Source organism: Diorhabda sublineata, chromosome 5 (assembly GCF_026230105.1).
Source record: "Diorhabda sublineata isolate icDioSubl1.1 chromosome 5, icDioSubl1.1, whole genome shotgun sequence".
NCBI lineage: Eukaryota > Metazoa > Arthropoda > Insecta > Coleoptera > Chrysomelidae > Diorhabda > Diorhabda sublineata.
Genome location: NC_079478.1, coordinates 33,281,409 through 33,298,461, shown reverse-complemented (window position 1 = coordinate 33,298,461; position 17,053 = coordinate 33,281,409). Strand labels below are relative to the sequence as shown.

Sequence of the window (17,053 nt, the reverse complement as noted above, 5' to 3'; positions counted from 1 at the left end):
CTCCGATTTCACGTAGTACTACCGAATGTGCAGTTTTACAGATTTTGGAGTCAACTAGTTATTCAATGGGCATATAATTAGGGGTTCTTGGTCTCTTAATAGGTTTTATCTGTGCTTGCAGATTGGAAGTGCTGAATGGATTCGGGGCCGTTAAGCCCTGACCCATCTTGGCATCTTCGGTCTTCTTTCTCCTTTTTTTCTCTGTATCATTGATGTTGCGGCATTTGAGCCTAGTTATATCAAAAGAACCGGTCAGAGCCTTACATTGAGTTCCGTGCTGCCTGTTTTCTTGGAGCCCTCGGGGACAAGAGGAAAATTTATCGCCGCTGGATCCGTTCACCAACTTCGAGTTACAACGGCTCTTCGAGGGGGTGTGCCAAAAATTCAATTCCTAAAATTGGCTACACTAGGAGATATGCATCAAGCCACATTTTCAGTGGAATTGTGCCTCAAGATGTAGATTGGAGTTATAATAATCTTGAAAAACAAAATACATTCCAAAGCCTTTTCTTTTAATAACTTTATTGATGATATTAGTGTATATATTTTTATATATAATTAATTGCACAAAAATGAATTGATTTACATTGAAGAGATAGCCTGTACTTGGATGGTCTGATTGTCGACAGTTCTGTAAATAAAAAATATTTAAATTAGATATTTAGAAGGTTGGAAGTAGCGTTATGTTCAGAATTTCGTGTTACTAAGCAGTTCTTCAAAACACTACTGTCTAGTACAGCATTGTGGGATGTTCAAATTTTGTAGTATAAATACCAAACGACTTGAGAATCATTTCAATTTTGAACTGTTGGAAAAATTATATCTCGAATCGCAAGCAATGAATATAAATTAGTGAGTAATACTTAAAAAATTAATTAGTTGTGTATATTGTGTAAATATACTATGTGTTTAAACAAATCCCACCAATTATGATAAATTATAAATAAATGAGAAATATTACTATAAAAAAATTAATTATATGTGTAAAAAAACATCTACTATTTTCTCAAAATATCTTTGGTTACTTCAACTTTTCACATTCTCTTTATATGTTTTTGTTGATAAATCGTCATAATTATATTAATCAATAGATCACCTATGACATGAATATTGAAATAAAAATAGAAATTTGATTTAATTTGTTCTTAGTTGTGATATTATATTGATATAATTATATAAGGTTGACAACTAAGTACTTTCGCTTTTTACTGAAGAGAGCCTTAATTTATTTTTTTAATAACATTCAGCAGATCTACTTTTGTTATAATTTCCCAGAAGAGTATTTGCCTGTGTCAGACCCTGTAGGTTGACCCGATAATTGTTTTTGCTCCTATCTACCTTCTTTACCAGTGCTTTTTCCATTATCATTAGCTGATACCATAGAATGGTTCGGGTCCTATGAAGGGCTTGTCTGTCCCCATTTTAGCGAGCTTATCAGCAATTTTATTTCCCTTCCCTCCGGCGTGTTCCGGAATCCATTGTAGGTTAATTTTATTTTTCTTGCCTAACTCTTTTAATTGAAGATAAACTAAGAAGATTTATTGTTTGCTCACTGGACACCGAGTGTGAATTATAATCTTTTTCTTATCAATTCTGCTAGGAACTAAACAAAACATCCGAGCATCTCTGTGAGAACGAGGCGAGAATGTTCATAAACAAAGGCTACAGAACTTCCATTCAAGCTTCTTATAGCCAGAAGAGGTACGCCGCATAGATCCCAAACAAGTAGTTCACTTAGCAAAGTTACCAGTTCTGGGCAAACAAAAAATCGATAGGTTAAAGTTTTAGCGAGATACATGAACGAACTTCACGCCCTAGCTGATCTAATTTATTCTAAAACGCCAATATAGACCTCAAACCTACAAGTTGTCATTTCATATTTGGATAAAGATCGAAATAGTTCAAAATGTCAATATTTTTGCGTTTTCCAAAAACTAATTATTAATCAGAACATACTTAAAATCAGGATGATTTATCAATAAAACTATTCTTGGTATCAATTTTGAGTACTTTCAGATAAAATAACTAATCCTTCATTATTATAATTTGTCAAAATTACTTACATTAAGTCCGGTAAAGTTACATGAACTGTATCTAATTTTAGATCAGTTTTAAGGTTATGTGTGGTCATATGCTGTTGAAGGGTACTAGATTGTGAATAACTCTTGTTACAAATTTTACATATGAACGGCTTATCTCCGGTATGAGACCTCATATGCACTTTTAAACTACTTGAACTGGCAAATCTAAAAAAAAGAGAAAATTGAATTCTACTAAGATAGGTGCTACCCAATGCGACAATATTTAGCAAGAAAGTCACATATGCCACAGTATTTGTAATTCAATCCCAGAAGAATCTTGTATATTTCTACTTCTCCTGAAACTATTTCTGATAAGTAAATTTTCTACATAGTAAAAAGATTTTAGGTCAGTAAAAGGCTGTGTGTTCCTTTTTCAGCAAGTATATTGGTTTTCTAATTTTCCTTGATTCCATTCCCAAACCAAGTCTCCATTGTTTTTGCCTAGGCCGTTTCCAGATTATATTTGAAGCAATTAGATGTGAGCTCAATGTTTTTGATACATTCATCAGAATGGATCGTTATGTTGTATGTATGATTATTGAGAACCCAGTATTTACAGCTGATCTGTTAATTACACTCCTTTTAAAAAGTCTAAAACGTGGGATGGTTGCAATTGCCAGAGATCTTCGTCTTCTATTTCATAAGCTCTCAGGTGTAGTACTCTGGAGTTCTGTAGTGAGAATATGGATAGAGGTTTCGTTCTCTGTGTAACAAAATCTGCATGCCACATTATCTGCTTAGTTTAACGTCTTCAAGTGTTTGTTGAAGCGACAGAGCCCCAATAGGACACCTGTTAGTATTTCTAGATTATTCTTACTTAGGTTTATAAATTCAGTAGATTTTCTCTGGTTATAGTTTTCCAGAAGAGTCTGCCTGTCTCAGCCCCTGTAGAAAGCCCTCACTAGATTGAATTTGACACATTTTTCAATTGCATAGATTTTTGTTTCAAAAATGCTTGGTGTACTGCCCAGAATATCAGAGTGTTTAGTTCTGGGTTTGTACACTCCCATTCCAGTTCTGTTTGGTGTCTTAGATCCGTCCGTATACCATTTAATGGCATTATTGTTCACTTCTTGTATGGTGTTACGATCCCATTTATTTCTACAGCTATTATCCTGAGGCACATCTCAGGTTTGATAATTATTTAAGGACAGTTTTTCTTTGTTGATTCCATCTCTGAACATTCTAAGTGATGTTCTCTCTGCCATGCTTTCCAGTACTATGTGAAGAGGTGGGAGATTTAGAATCACTTCTAGTGCAGCTGTTGGACATGATTTCATGGCCTCCGTTGCACGTAAGCAAGCCAGTTTTGGTACCTTCGAGGGTTTATTCCTTGGGGTATTCAGACTAGTTCTAGTACTCCAAACCACTGCGCCATATATGATAAATGGTCTCACAATTGCCGTGTACATCCACAGTAGGATCTTTGGGTTACAACCCCAATTCCTCTCTGCGAAGTTTCTGCACAACATCGGGGCTGTTATGTTTTTAGTTATTCTCTCTTTTTGTTTATTTATTCCAGATAAGTTTACTCTCTAGTGTGAGTTCCAGATATTTCCCCTCTGTTTTACATTCGATTCTGATAGTTTTTTTCAATTTATAAAAATGTTTCAATGGCAAATATGTCTGCTTAGAATGCCCAGTAATGCTACATCAGTTTTCTTTTGAAATAGTTTCTATTATCGGTTTAATATATAATAATTTGATGTGATATATAAAGCGATCTATTTCAATAAGAAAATATTTTATACTTACTTTTTATCGCAACATTCACAAGCATGTGGTTTTTCACCAGTATGAGTTCTCATATGTCCAGATAACAATCCCGAACTGGTAAAACCTTTGTTGCATACTTGGCACACGTGTGGTTTTTCTCCAGTATGTGATCTAGTATGGATTATCAACGTTTCGTGTCGGCTAAACGATTTATTGCACACTTGACAGATATATGGTTTTTCTCCAGTATGTACGTGTTTGTGTATGTTGAGGGTACTTGAACCAGCGAAAGCTTTACCACAAGTACGGCAAACATATGGACGAGCTCCCGTATGTGTACGCATATGGATACCAACGTAACCTGATTGAGTAAATCTAAAAAATAAAAAAAAAGTGAGATATATCAATGTAAAAGACACTAAAAAAATAACGACAACGCCGTATGAATTTTCCATTAGAGATGGAGTAGAGTGAGGACTTCAAAATGTAAAAGATACTGTTCAACAGATTAAAGGTATAATCGTCAAAAATGAAATGCTTTCTATGAATAGGGTTGTAGTTTATATTTAACACACTATATGCTGTTACTACTAAATTAGCTTTCACAATTACACTGTCTATTTTGCAATTTCAGAATTTTCTTTAGGTCTTTGTTATAGAAACGTACATCAAACAATCCAATTGTGAATGTTGATATAATTTTATCCTACTATTCTATGTTTATAATTTTTTTTCTCATGTAATTACAACCTAAACTATCGAAATTTTATACATTGGAGTCAAAGTCAAATTTTGTGTTGACACGTGTTATGAAAATAACCCTGCATTTTACAAAGACTAATTGTCTAAAAAACTCTTTTCTTTAGGAAATGGAACAATTAAAATTCGTTCGCTCCTTTTAAACACATAATAATGTTTGATTCTAAATCGGATCTAGTTGATCAAAATTGGATTATTGATCATATTTATTCGATTTGAATCCATACCAATGTTTTTTAGAATTAGAATTTGCAATGCAAATATTGATTTAAAACCACACAATCCTCTATCTGTCTCAATACAATCTTGTTAATTATAAGAAATAAAAGTTGATATTCTCAAAGTTAATAATTTAAAGTTATGTTTAAATTCATGTAAGTCAAGTCAAACTTAGTTAAAAAGTTATGTCTTTTGCAAACATATAGCCTTTTTTTCACAATGCTCTCCTATATTATATTGAATAGCATTGGTGGCTTAGGGTCTTCCTATTTGATGCCTTTATTTGTGTGTGTCTTTTCTGATGTGAGAAAAGCAGCATTATAGAATAATAACATTAATACAGACATAACACAGATAGTAGCATACGCAGATGATGCAACTATCATAGCAAATGGACAGAGGGAATTAATAAAGGCGATCAACAAATTAGAAGAAGCAAGCAATTACGGACTGGGAATAGAGGCAGAAAAAAATATATATGAAAATAGGGGGAAAACCAGAAGAGAGAGCAAACCAACTGAAAATTAACAAATACAATTTTGAAACACTAACGACCTTTAACTATCTAGGAATAACATTGAGGCAAACAACCAGAGACAGGATACAGGGAAGGATATAAAAAGGCTATCAAACCTATGGAAGAAACACAAACATAACCAAACAAAACAAAATAAACATGTACAAAACCCTAATAAGACCACATATGCGATTGAAACAACAATAATCAGCAAAAGGTAAGAAGAACTTAAAAGAACCGAGAGAAAGATAATTAGAACCGTAACAGGTCTAAACAAAACACAGAAGGGAGAAAGAAGAGCAAAGAAAAACGAAAAAATAGAGAAAGAGCTGGAGAAGGAAAATATGTTGAGATACATAAAAGCACAAAGACTCAACTGGGCTGGGCACATAGTGAGAAGAAAACCAATTGAAATGATCAAAATAACGCAATGGACCCCGTTGTGACCAAGGAGAAAAGACAGGCAGAGAAAGACTTGGAGAAACGAAACGGAGGAGTACATACGAGAATTTAACATAGAGATCTGGAGGGCAAAATGCCGGAACCGAAAAGAATGGAAAATAATAACAAAAGCAGCCAAGACAAACGATAAATTATAAAGAAAACAAAAATAGAAAACTAAGAGTAATCCACATCAAAAAGGATTTTAAAGCGCTATAAGCGATAACCATAATCCAAAGGATTGAAAGGCTTGATGATGATGATGATAGCCTTTTTACTGAAGAAATCTATACAGTATAACACTGTAGTTTGCTAAATTAGTTCTTCAATTGCACTTTTACATTTCTAGAAAATGGTTTTTATTTTAACTCAGTTTCATCATGTTGAGAGTAATTATTTTAATTTGATTGTTGTTGAGTGGGTAAGTCAATTTTCTTAAAAACGATTATTTAAATTTAACTATTATAAATCTCACAAAATTGAAAACTGTTCATTATCGTTATGGTGAGAAATACTAGGCTTGTTTTTGGTGTTCAATATCCTTATTCGATAACTTATGTTGACAGTTGTACAATTCATAACACTAATTTTTCAGACTTCATTCATTGGTGAGTATAAAAACTCATTAGTGTTTTTTATATTAATATGTACTAAGTGAAAATATATATTCAAATACAAAGATACAAAATAATAAATATAAATTACCTTTTATTGCAAACAGGGCACTGGAACGGTTTTTCTCCAGTGTGTACTCGAAGGTGTTTTTCTAAATTACAAATCTGAGTAAATCCTTTTTCGCAAACTTCACAAACATAAGGACGTTCCCCTGTGTGAGATCTAATGTGAATTCTTAAGCTTCTTGCCTAAAAATATTTTGTTTTTGATTAATGAAAATATACTGCACTTCAAAATTAACACATATTTCTTCAAACTGAAAAATTGATCCCTCAGAAAATTGAAAGACTAACGCCAATGGATTTAAGTTATTTCTATATTATATATTTGCAATATAATTTGGAGTAGTGTTGCGGGTTAGGTACTCAAAATAGAACTGTCCAAGAGTTGTCTAAGCCTTGATAAAGATCAAATAAAAAATTGAAATGTTGGCATTTCAAAAAAATTCTTGGTCAGTTTTATTTTGAGTCCTCAACCCGCAACACCATTCAAAATTACATAATAGAAAGGACAATATTATCAACAAAGATATATTTGCAATGTTTGAGATACTGTTTTTATGTTGAGCATAAAAAGCTCTATTTTCTGATATATTGATAAAGTTTCAATTTTATAAAATTATTTCTTTCTTTTTCCCATGCACTAGCACAACTTTAAGAAACTGGTAATACCCAAAGAATACCTGGATAAGGCTGCCATAGATGTAGAGGGTTACATATACAGCTTATATTACAGTTCCAAAGTTCTAATCAACTCCAATATCTGCAGTCTAAGGAAGGTTGATCTTCACTCCAAGAGTTTTCTTATTTAATATACGTTCTTACAATTTGAAAGTATTCTAGAAGAGTTTCTTTCTCCTCCCCTCAGTTCAGTTCCTGTTAGATCATATCTCATAAGGTGCATCCTGAGGCCACAGTGCCTTGTACGAAAATTAATGAGGAATTGAAGCTTGGTTTACTGAGATACAGGTATTAAAAAATACTTTTAGAGCTTAGAAAAGTACTTCTCTTTTAATTGGCTCCTTCCTAAACTTTCTCTTTTAGGAGGATTTTACAATAAAAGATGTACATGTTTTTTTCTGGCAAATATGTCATTTCATTCCTATATGACCAGGAATTCAGATTGAAGAGACTATTATTCTTATCCCATCAAGTTTCCTTTGGCAGTACCATATTAGGTTTGAGGCGATACCTAGCTACATAACTATCAGTATAAATTGATATGCCACATTTCTGTAAATGTATTTCCAGATATCTTTCAATAACAAGAGCCTAAGGATGATGAGTATTTATTAATAATCTAAAATTTTTCAGCTTAGAGTATGCGGTGGTTTTAAAAACCTTCTGTATATTATTCAGCTTGGAGGCTATGCTTAGCTACAAGACTATCAGAATTAAATATGTTTATTTTCAGGTATCTTTCAATAAACAGTATTTCTGCCTTTAAGATGCTCGAAAACGAGCCTAAGTATGATGAGTATTTAATACCAACGTTAACTACTTTAGCTCTAGTGTATGCCTGGGTTTTAATTCATATCTTTTGACCATTCTCAGATACCCTTCTTACTTAGTAACATAAGGCTACCAGAAGATGACAAAAAATAATTAAGACCAAGAATTTCAAATAGAATTTTTTTGTACCAAATGATTAAGATTCAGATATTTTTTAGATTTAGATTATCATTTGCTTGGTGATTTATTATTGGAAATGTTTTCAAAATGTAAAAACTGTACCATATGAAGATTCATTAAAGAATTGAACTTACAAGGACTTTTGATATACCAAAATTCATAATGTCTCTTATAATTTACATATATTCACAATAATATTGATAAGTTTACAAAGTAGATAGCAAAAAATGTACTGTAGGTAAACTGAATTTTGTGTAAATTATCAAATTTATATGATTCAAAATTACAATTGACATTACCACAACAATAACGTTCAAAAGATAGTTCCAATTCATAATTTTATTTACAGGATTGGATTTTCTTCAAAGATCTTTCCGTGCGCCTTGTAGAATGGATCGAACTATTCAATCTACTCGGAGCTGATAAAGTTTTCTTCTACGAGCTACACGTCCACCTCAACATCAGCAAAGTATTGAAACATTGTGATCAAGAAGGAAAAGTGAGTCTAATTTATCTGTACCGAATTTTACGTAATTTTATTTTAGAGAAGGTCCAATTAATCTTTACCGTTTTATTATAAAAATACATGAATTTCATTATTTGTTTTCATATTTCACAAAGTCATGGCATGTACTACATTTTTAATTTAAAATAAAAGTTTCCAAATTAAATATAATATTTTAAACCCTTCAAATTCATATAATTGACAAAATTAACGATAAATGTCCTTACCTCAACATACTGCTTTCCACAATATTCACATGAAAGTAATTTATGTCCTGTATGATATTTCATATGTTTGGATAAACTAGATGCCCATTTGAACGCTCTGCCACATACGGAACACAAATGTGGTTTCCCCTTGATATTCCTCAACTCACCTGTATGTTTTTTCTTGTGTTTAGTTAAATTAGAACTCTCAGCAAAAGACATTTCGCATTGATCACATTGGTGAGGTTTCTGTTCTAGATGAATTTTAAGATGGCGTTTCAATATCCTCGCTTCGCTGAAAGCTTTTTGGCATATATGACATTCAAAATCGAGATCTTTTGGATGGGACATCATATGAACCTATAAACAAATTTATAAATGAGGGCTTGAATTTTTATTTTATTATTGTGCATGAAAAAATAAAGTGTTGAGTTTAAGAAAAAAAATTTTTACCTTAAGATCAACTTTCAGGGCGAAAGTTTGATCACATTTTGTACATGAATATTTGAATTTATTTTCTCCTGTTGGTTTTGGTTCAAGTCGTAAAACAATTTCATCTCCAAGCCCTTCTGCATCAGGTTCTGTAACAGCGGTTGCTTCAATGGTATATAATCCATCCTTTACCTAAACAAATAAATTTTGTTGTTTAAACACCTTCTTCTGATTGAAAACTAGCTTTTGAAATAGGTACAAATATTGACTATTTAACTAATTCCTTATAAAAAGTTTCCAGTCCTTTCTATCTTACACTAAATTTATTGCTTCAACCTAGGACCTTTCTTCTTTTCTATAATTTTTTTTAAATAAAGCCAGAGGAAAATGTCCCATAAAATGAGCGAAAAAATGTTGAGATTATAATTCAACATAACAAAAATACAATTTCAAGATAGAGTAAAAAATATTTTTGACGATTTGTATCTAGAAACAACTAGATCTGGGAAGAAGAAAACGTTATTCCGATTTGATTAAAAGACAGCTACAAAATTTGACCAGCTCAAGATCCTAAGGAAAGCAAGCAGACTCAAGGATATGGAGAGCTAGAGGTATATGATGTTGAAGTTTATGTCACTGATTGTGACACTTATCTTAATGGAAATGTAGAAAGCCATCTAGTTTTAAAGAAATCATTGGTACTTATAGACCTATTACTAATACTTCTACTTCGCATCTACACCCGAGCATATTCAAGATACCAACATAACGAAAAGTAGAGCGAGGAAGAAACTGGAACAAAAAAGTCTTAGAAGAAAAGAGGGCAGAACAGCAAAAGAAAGAAAAGGAAAAACTTAAGGAGATGGTATGATAGTGAGATTAGTAAAGAAGAGGAATGGATAAATCCATTTGTGAACAAGAAGAAGATGAATTCAAACAAGACGATTAGACTTTCGTCTATTTTTCTGGTAAAAAAAGGTTTCACAAATATCTATGCACCATTCAGCAAGTGATAGACACCAGAAAGAAACCAAAATATTATCCAAGGCAAATGAGTCTGATATTAGTATTATCACAAGTTAATGAGATTCTTCCATTGCCAGCAATTATAAAAACAGGAAACAGGATCAAATAAAGATTTTTTTCACCCCGGAAGTAGACAGTCAAATTAAATTTATTTAAGCCTAAAAACAAATTTTTATCTTTATTTTTTAAAAATAAAAATCTTCCTCCGAAAACAAATGTTCATTACCCTATTTTATACACACTGAGTGTACAAGTGTATATGACAACTTTTGATGATTTATCTGAAATAGATATAAACGAGTTGAAAAATCTTGCCAATAAATTAGTCAGTGAGTATCCTGACGATGTGGAAGAGACGTTACACAATGTATTTATTTCCATTATAAACTCAAAGATTCCTTAGCAAAAACGGAAGTCCTCGACATTTTTATCCGTATGTAGACATTGCTCTCCAAATTTTTTTGAGTATTTAGACTACAAATTGTTAAGAAAAAAGAGCTAAAAAGAGTGAAAGCATATTTACGCGCATGCATGGGGAAAGATAGACTTAATGTTACTACATCATTGTCTATTGAAGCTCAACTAGTTGAAGAAATTAATTATGATGATATAATCAACGTTTTTGCACTGACCAAAGCCAGGGAAAAAATTCAAATTGATTAATATTAAAAAAATATATATCTATCTAAGGCTTACAACTCATTCACTTTTCATGATTATTAGTTATACTTCAATAAAGTTATTTTGAAGAAAATATTGGATCAAAAAAGGCCTAGGGCAGCAGCATGTCACCATACAAGAGTTTATGGTATTTTTTTATTTATAAACTTAATTTTAAATAAAACTCACATCTAATTGACCTTCTGTATATGTAACAAATTCCGGTATTTCTTGTTCAATTATAACAGTACCTATATCATCAGAAAACTGCAACTGCTCTTGTAGTTCTTGTTTAGCTTGTTGCCTGTGTTTTTCAGCAATTGTCTCAGCCAGTTGTTGCTAGAAAATTATTTTCAATAAGGGCATGAGAAAAGTATGGTTAGTATAGAATACAATGGAAAAATTAGATTTTACTGTCTATTACTACTCTTACAAAAGTATAATCATCACAAATTTTTAATCAATATCGCACCTTCGCTCAAATAGTGTCATAACTCAAAAAATTAGAAAATCTCTTTTATTGTATTATTGGTGATAGAAAACTTACCTCAAATAACATCATGTAAATAGTTGTTATTGCGGTATAGCTTTATCAATTTTTACCTAATCATTCAAAGAGTGATAAATAACGTTTATTTTTTGACTTATGACACTCTTTGAACCGAGGTGTGATATCTACTATATCTAAGCTGAAAAACAATGAACTATAAAAAATCAAGGTAAAAAACATCAATCTTCATTACCATTCTCTCTAAACATAACTGACTTTTATGTATCATTAAAAATTACAATGGCTTTGGAAATTCTGAATGATTGTGATTGATACCAATGGTCACCTAATCATCTGACCTTTTTCTAATAGAACTTTTTTCGAAATATTAGTGACTAGGTTTTACGTGAGTTTGAAAGTTCATCACACTATAGTTATTATACATATAACGGGTGTTTACAAAATTCAGGAGGCGATTGCTCTTATGAAATTGAGTGGTCCTTTCCTATAACAAAATATTCTCAGTCCAGCCCTTTCCGAGTTATCACCCTCAAAAGGTGCTGATTGAAATTGAGTTTTTATTTTTTTTCCTAAATATTCAGTAATGCTAGAAACTTGAAATTCTATAATTTTCATGCACTCGCAACGGATTTAGGAGATTTTTTCAATAAACCTGTTACTTCATACTGGAGTGAAATTAGCAACCCTTATTTTATTTTCTATCAAAACTTATCAAGATGAAGATTCATGAGATAAAATTATTACTTAAAATTCATGATTTATTTAATATTTTTTATTTCTGAACTTTTTTCCCAAAATCCAATAGCTACAGAGAAAAAAAGATAAAAACTGAGGTTAATATCTCGGAAAGGGTTGGACTGAGGAGAGTTTGTTATATGAATGACCCATCTTAATTTCATAGGACTAACCACCTCTTGAATTTTGTCGCATGAATTTAGCAGCACCCTGTGTATATATACAATTCCCAAAAAATAAAATTACTCTAAATATTCAAACTTATATGAAATGCTTTTTTAAAGTTGGTCAAATACTTAATGAAATTCTTACCTGAAATTCAGAAGAAAGGTATTGCCTTAAAATATTATCAGATTTTTCACATTGTTGTTTGAAAGTATAGGCTCGACTACATTGCAGTACACATTGTACACACATAAGATGTGGGAATCCGTCATTTTCAGCCACCTAAATAGGAGAAGTACAAAATTTTTTACATAAATATTCCCACCTAGTACGTACTTTCAAAGTAGAAAAAGCTGTAGCAAGTTTGACTTATTGATAATATACTAGGTGTTGAGTACAGTGAGATATATATAAAATATTGTATTTATTTGAATGGAAATGTATATGAAAATCATTCATTAATTCTAATCGACAATAACACAAAAGCTTACAAAATATTTCAAAATCTACAATAATTCAATTTTTTTACAATACCTATTATGTAATTAATTATAATGTAAAGAAATAAAACTCGTGAATACCAATTTCCTATGAAATTTTTGGTTTACTTATGGTGTTATTATTATTATTATTATTATTAATTTATCATTATCACCTTAATAGATGCAAATGAATTTAACATTTCATCCAAACATGCTCCGAATAAAGGCCTCATATCTCCTTTTTCTGATAAACATGCTCGACATATTTTGTCTACCTGCAGAGGAGAAGTCAAGTACATTTTCATATCCATTTGTTATTATGTTTTAATAAATCAGAAAACACAAACGTTTCAATTTCAAACACTTCAAAGGACGTAAGTGTAATCGTATAACAACACAAAAGATGGCAACCGAACAATCTTCGAAATATGTCGTCGTTGTGAAACAAGTGAAAGACTGTCAACGTAGTGCGCAGCTTGGTGCACAAGCCCCGCGAAATTTAAAGTGCAATATTATATCGAGTTATGCAACTAACTATACTAACTATACGTTTGATATTTATCTATGTACAGAAAGGACTTTGTAAACTATATAATCTGAGGTCAGGTTGATAATCTATTAGTTGATTTTGGTGAATTTTCGGTAGAAATTTGAAATTTAAAACAAGATCTACAGGGACTTTTCGTTTTTATCACTTTTTTACACAATCTTTGCATTAAAAATAAATAATTCTTAAGTTCAAAAAACCATAGACTGAAGAAATAACCTGTCAGCTAATCGCGTTTACCCACCGGTCTACCAGACAGAGAAGACCCTGTTAGTTTTGTTTTTGTTTGTACTACCGGGAAAAATACTAATAAATAATTTGCAGCCCTCCAAAAAAAGGAAGAACATAAGAAAAAAACGTGCTCTTGGAAAACGTATACTTCTGACAGAAAAATAAAAGCTTTTGATTAAATCAAGAACTGAATTACTTTGAATTTGTAAAAAATCATACATGATTCGTTTTGTTATCATTTGTATTACCTATTAATTATCATTAACTGATTTACACCCTCAGGTAAAGAGGAGAAAACAAAGTAACGAACTTCTATGCAATAATCCTTACAAAAAAATTATATTGTCTACCAGGATAAAAAGGATCATATCATATGACTACGAACAACAATGAACGTGATTTAGGTTAGTTTTCGACCATTTAGATCGATCATAGTTTCCGAAAAGTCCCAAATTAATCTATTAGATTAGATAGATTGTGACCTGACAATGAAAAGAGCTTTAAAAACCCTTTTCTAGGTCTTTTCAAATAATCAAGAACATGACTATATATACGAGGTACGATTAAAAATTGGCAAAAATCTCACGAAATGTTAAGATATGTCTACGGTGATATATAGTAAATTTGAAGACTGTTTATGAGTGATAAGAGGAATTTAAAGGTGGATAGTACGCAAAATCGATTTAAACAGAACAGGTACACTAAAAACAAGGACAACGCAACGCAGACGATATAGTAATCCTTTCAACATAAGAAAACGAGCTTAAGGAAATCTGCAGAGACTTCATAGAAATGGCAGAGAAAGTGAATTTAATGGCCAACGAAGATAAATCGAAGTTCATGATAACGATAACACCACAATGGAAAAGGGCAATGATAAAGCTTCTCAGTACAACGGAACGAAGAGAAAGCAATGAGCTTGGGACAAGTTCAAAGTTATGTATGTAACTTGGGGTGGTTATCAAGGACGACGGTGACGAGGGAGTCTGGAGCGAGGTTGATGAAGGGAGTGCTGAATGCGATAAGTTCCAAAAAACTCTCCAGAAAAGCGAAGCGAAAAAAAAAAAATAAATAAGAACAACAGTGAGCTACGGAGGCGAAACGTGGATTCTTAATAAAGCAGACGAAGAGACGTTAGATATATGGGAAATAAAAATACTCAGAAGGGTACTAGGAGGTAAAAAAGAGGGAGATTTATGGTTTTTATCTATTTGGAGAAGCAGAACTAAGCAAAATAATAGGATCCAAAAGAATAGAGTGGCTGGGTCACATACAGAAAATGCCAGATTTTAGAGAAATAAAAAAATTGATGGACATAGAACAAGTAGGAACAAATTAATACTACTAACTAGTACTTTGAAGGAAATTAATGCGGAATTGATGTTATCTTTTAACTTTGTTCTTAATAAAATAATTCACCATATCGTTTGATCACTCTTCTTAAATTATAGGCCAATTATATTTTGCAATAATGTGATTAAAATATCGAATAGCTAGTTGTTTCAATATAAGTCTTAAATTAATGCGTTTCAGACCAGAATCGGCCCCGTTTGTTTTCCACTCTCTCATTATATCGTTTCTTGCAAGCATCTATGATCTGCTTGCAGGTACAGGGTGCGGCAGCATAACTTCCTTTTTTAAAAAGTTCGCCATTTAGTCGGTAGATGTCGTAACGGAGTGCTAGTGGTCTCGTTCGAGAGGGGGGACTATAAAGTTTTGTCCCGGCACAGTTCACACAGTTCAGTCGCCATCATGCGTTGGAACAGTGAGGAGCGTGCGTTTGCCGTTGAGGTTTACTTTTCGAGCGGATGTTCTGTGATCGCAACCCAGCGCGCCTTTCGGAATCGCTTTAATTTAGCCCCCTTGGCCCCTGTCCCGGACCGGAAATCAATTGTTACGTGGGTCACTACGTTCAGACAAACTGCAAGTGTGACAAGACGAAGAACTGGAGTCCCTCGGCCCATTAGATCACCGGAGAACATTGAGTTAGTTAGAACTTCAGTGTTGCGATCACCACGGCGTTCTGCGCGCAAACATGCGTCTGCCCTTGGACTTTCCGATTGTTCTGTGAGGAGAATACTTCATGATGATCTTCATTTTTATCCATACAAGATGGCAATTGTGCAGGAACTTTCTGAACGTGACTTCAATTCTTGGAGGAACGCGTGTGAGGTTTTTCTGGAAGTCGTTCCTGAGGACGCTATTGCTTTTTTTAGCGATGAAGCCCATTTTCATTTGTGTGGATCCGTAAACAAACAAAACATGCGCTACTGGGCTGATACCAATCCTCGACAATTGCATCAACGCCCTTTGCATTCACCTAAAGTCACAGTGTGGTGTGCAATTTACTCACGTGGAATTATTGGTCCCTGGTTCTTTGAGGAAAATGAAGTCACAGTGACAGTGAATTCGCACCGGTATGTAAAAATGTTACAGGAATTTTTTTTCCCACGGCTAGATGAGTTGGACTTAGGGGACACTTGGTTCCAACAAGACGGAGCAACGGCACACACTTCAAGAACATCGATGGCTGTTTTGAGGGAACACTTCCCAGAGCGCCTTATCTCAATTAGGGGCGATTTGGAGTAGCCAGCCCGCTCTCCCGATTTGACCCCTTGTGATTATTTCCTATGGGGTTTTTTGAAATCCCGTGTGTATGTGAACCGTTCAAGGACCCTACAAGATTTGAAGACGAACATCCAGGAAGAAATTGCCAACATAACGCCTGCTATGCTGGCAAGAGTCATGACAAACGCCAGAAATCGGTTTACTCAGTGTATGGAGAATGGGGGACGTCACCTAACTGATTTGATCTTCAAAACTCAGTAAAACAAAACTTTATGTATGTACCTGTATTATAAAAAACGAATAAAAATTTTCTGATTCATACAATAAGTTTTATTAACTTTTGAAAAAAGGAAGTTATGCTGCCGCACCCTTTCTCGTAACAAAGTTTGTACGATTTTCGGTACTAGAATTGGAGCGCCATTTGGTATATGCAGCATTTCTGTTTTTGACTGCTCTAATGATGTTTTTTTGCTCTCTGCAAAGCTCTTTATGAAGTAAGGAATATAGGCTTACTTACCTGCAAAGATTACTTTCGAAATCTCGTCACCTTACCTAAATATAAAAATTCAAAATAATAAAAAAATATACGAAATATAACTACTTTAAATTTTGCCCAGTACGACTTCTTTAGGCCGTGTAGTTTACTCTTATACTTGAAATGTACAACTACAATTATCGCAAATCCTGTAATGTTGTACGTACAGTTCAAAAGCTGAAGCTTGAAGCAGCTGGACGTCGAAGAGACGAATAGTCCAACTGATTATAGTCGGAGAGCTGGTCGCCACTTCGACTAAGATACTTTTACAAGGCTGAAACTTTTTTTATATGTTATTTAATATATTTAAAGTAAAAAAATCAACTTCTGGCAAGGTTAATGCGGTTGCAACAATATCCAATGTTTTCTGAATATTGCAAATTTTTTATTTAAAAAAATGTATCTTCACAA

At 32.9% G+C, this 17,053-nt stretch overlaps 1 protein-coding gene across 1 annotated transcript; it reads right to left on the bottom strand.

Annotated features, from left to right (window-relative positions):
• Positions 1-505: 505 nt before the first annotated feature.
• Positions 506-13,222, bottom strand: LOC130444227 (zinc finger protein OZF-like). The gene is made up of 9 exons (XM_056779286.1): positions 12,935-13,222; positions 12,427-12,561; positions 11,058-11,207; positions 9,204-9,374; positions 8,772-9,110; positions 6,439-6,596; positions 3,837-4,172; positions 2,064-2,246; positions 506-631 (listed from the first exon to the last, which is right to left on the bottom strand). The coding sequence occupies exons 1-9, from the start codon at positions 13,070-13,072 to the stop codon at positions 583-585; spliced, it is 1,659 nt and encodes a 552-aa protein (XP_056635264.1). The 5' UTR covers positions 13,073-13,222; the 3' UTR covers positions 506-582.
• Positions 13,223-17,053: the final 3,831 nt, after the last annotated feature.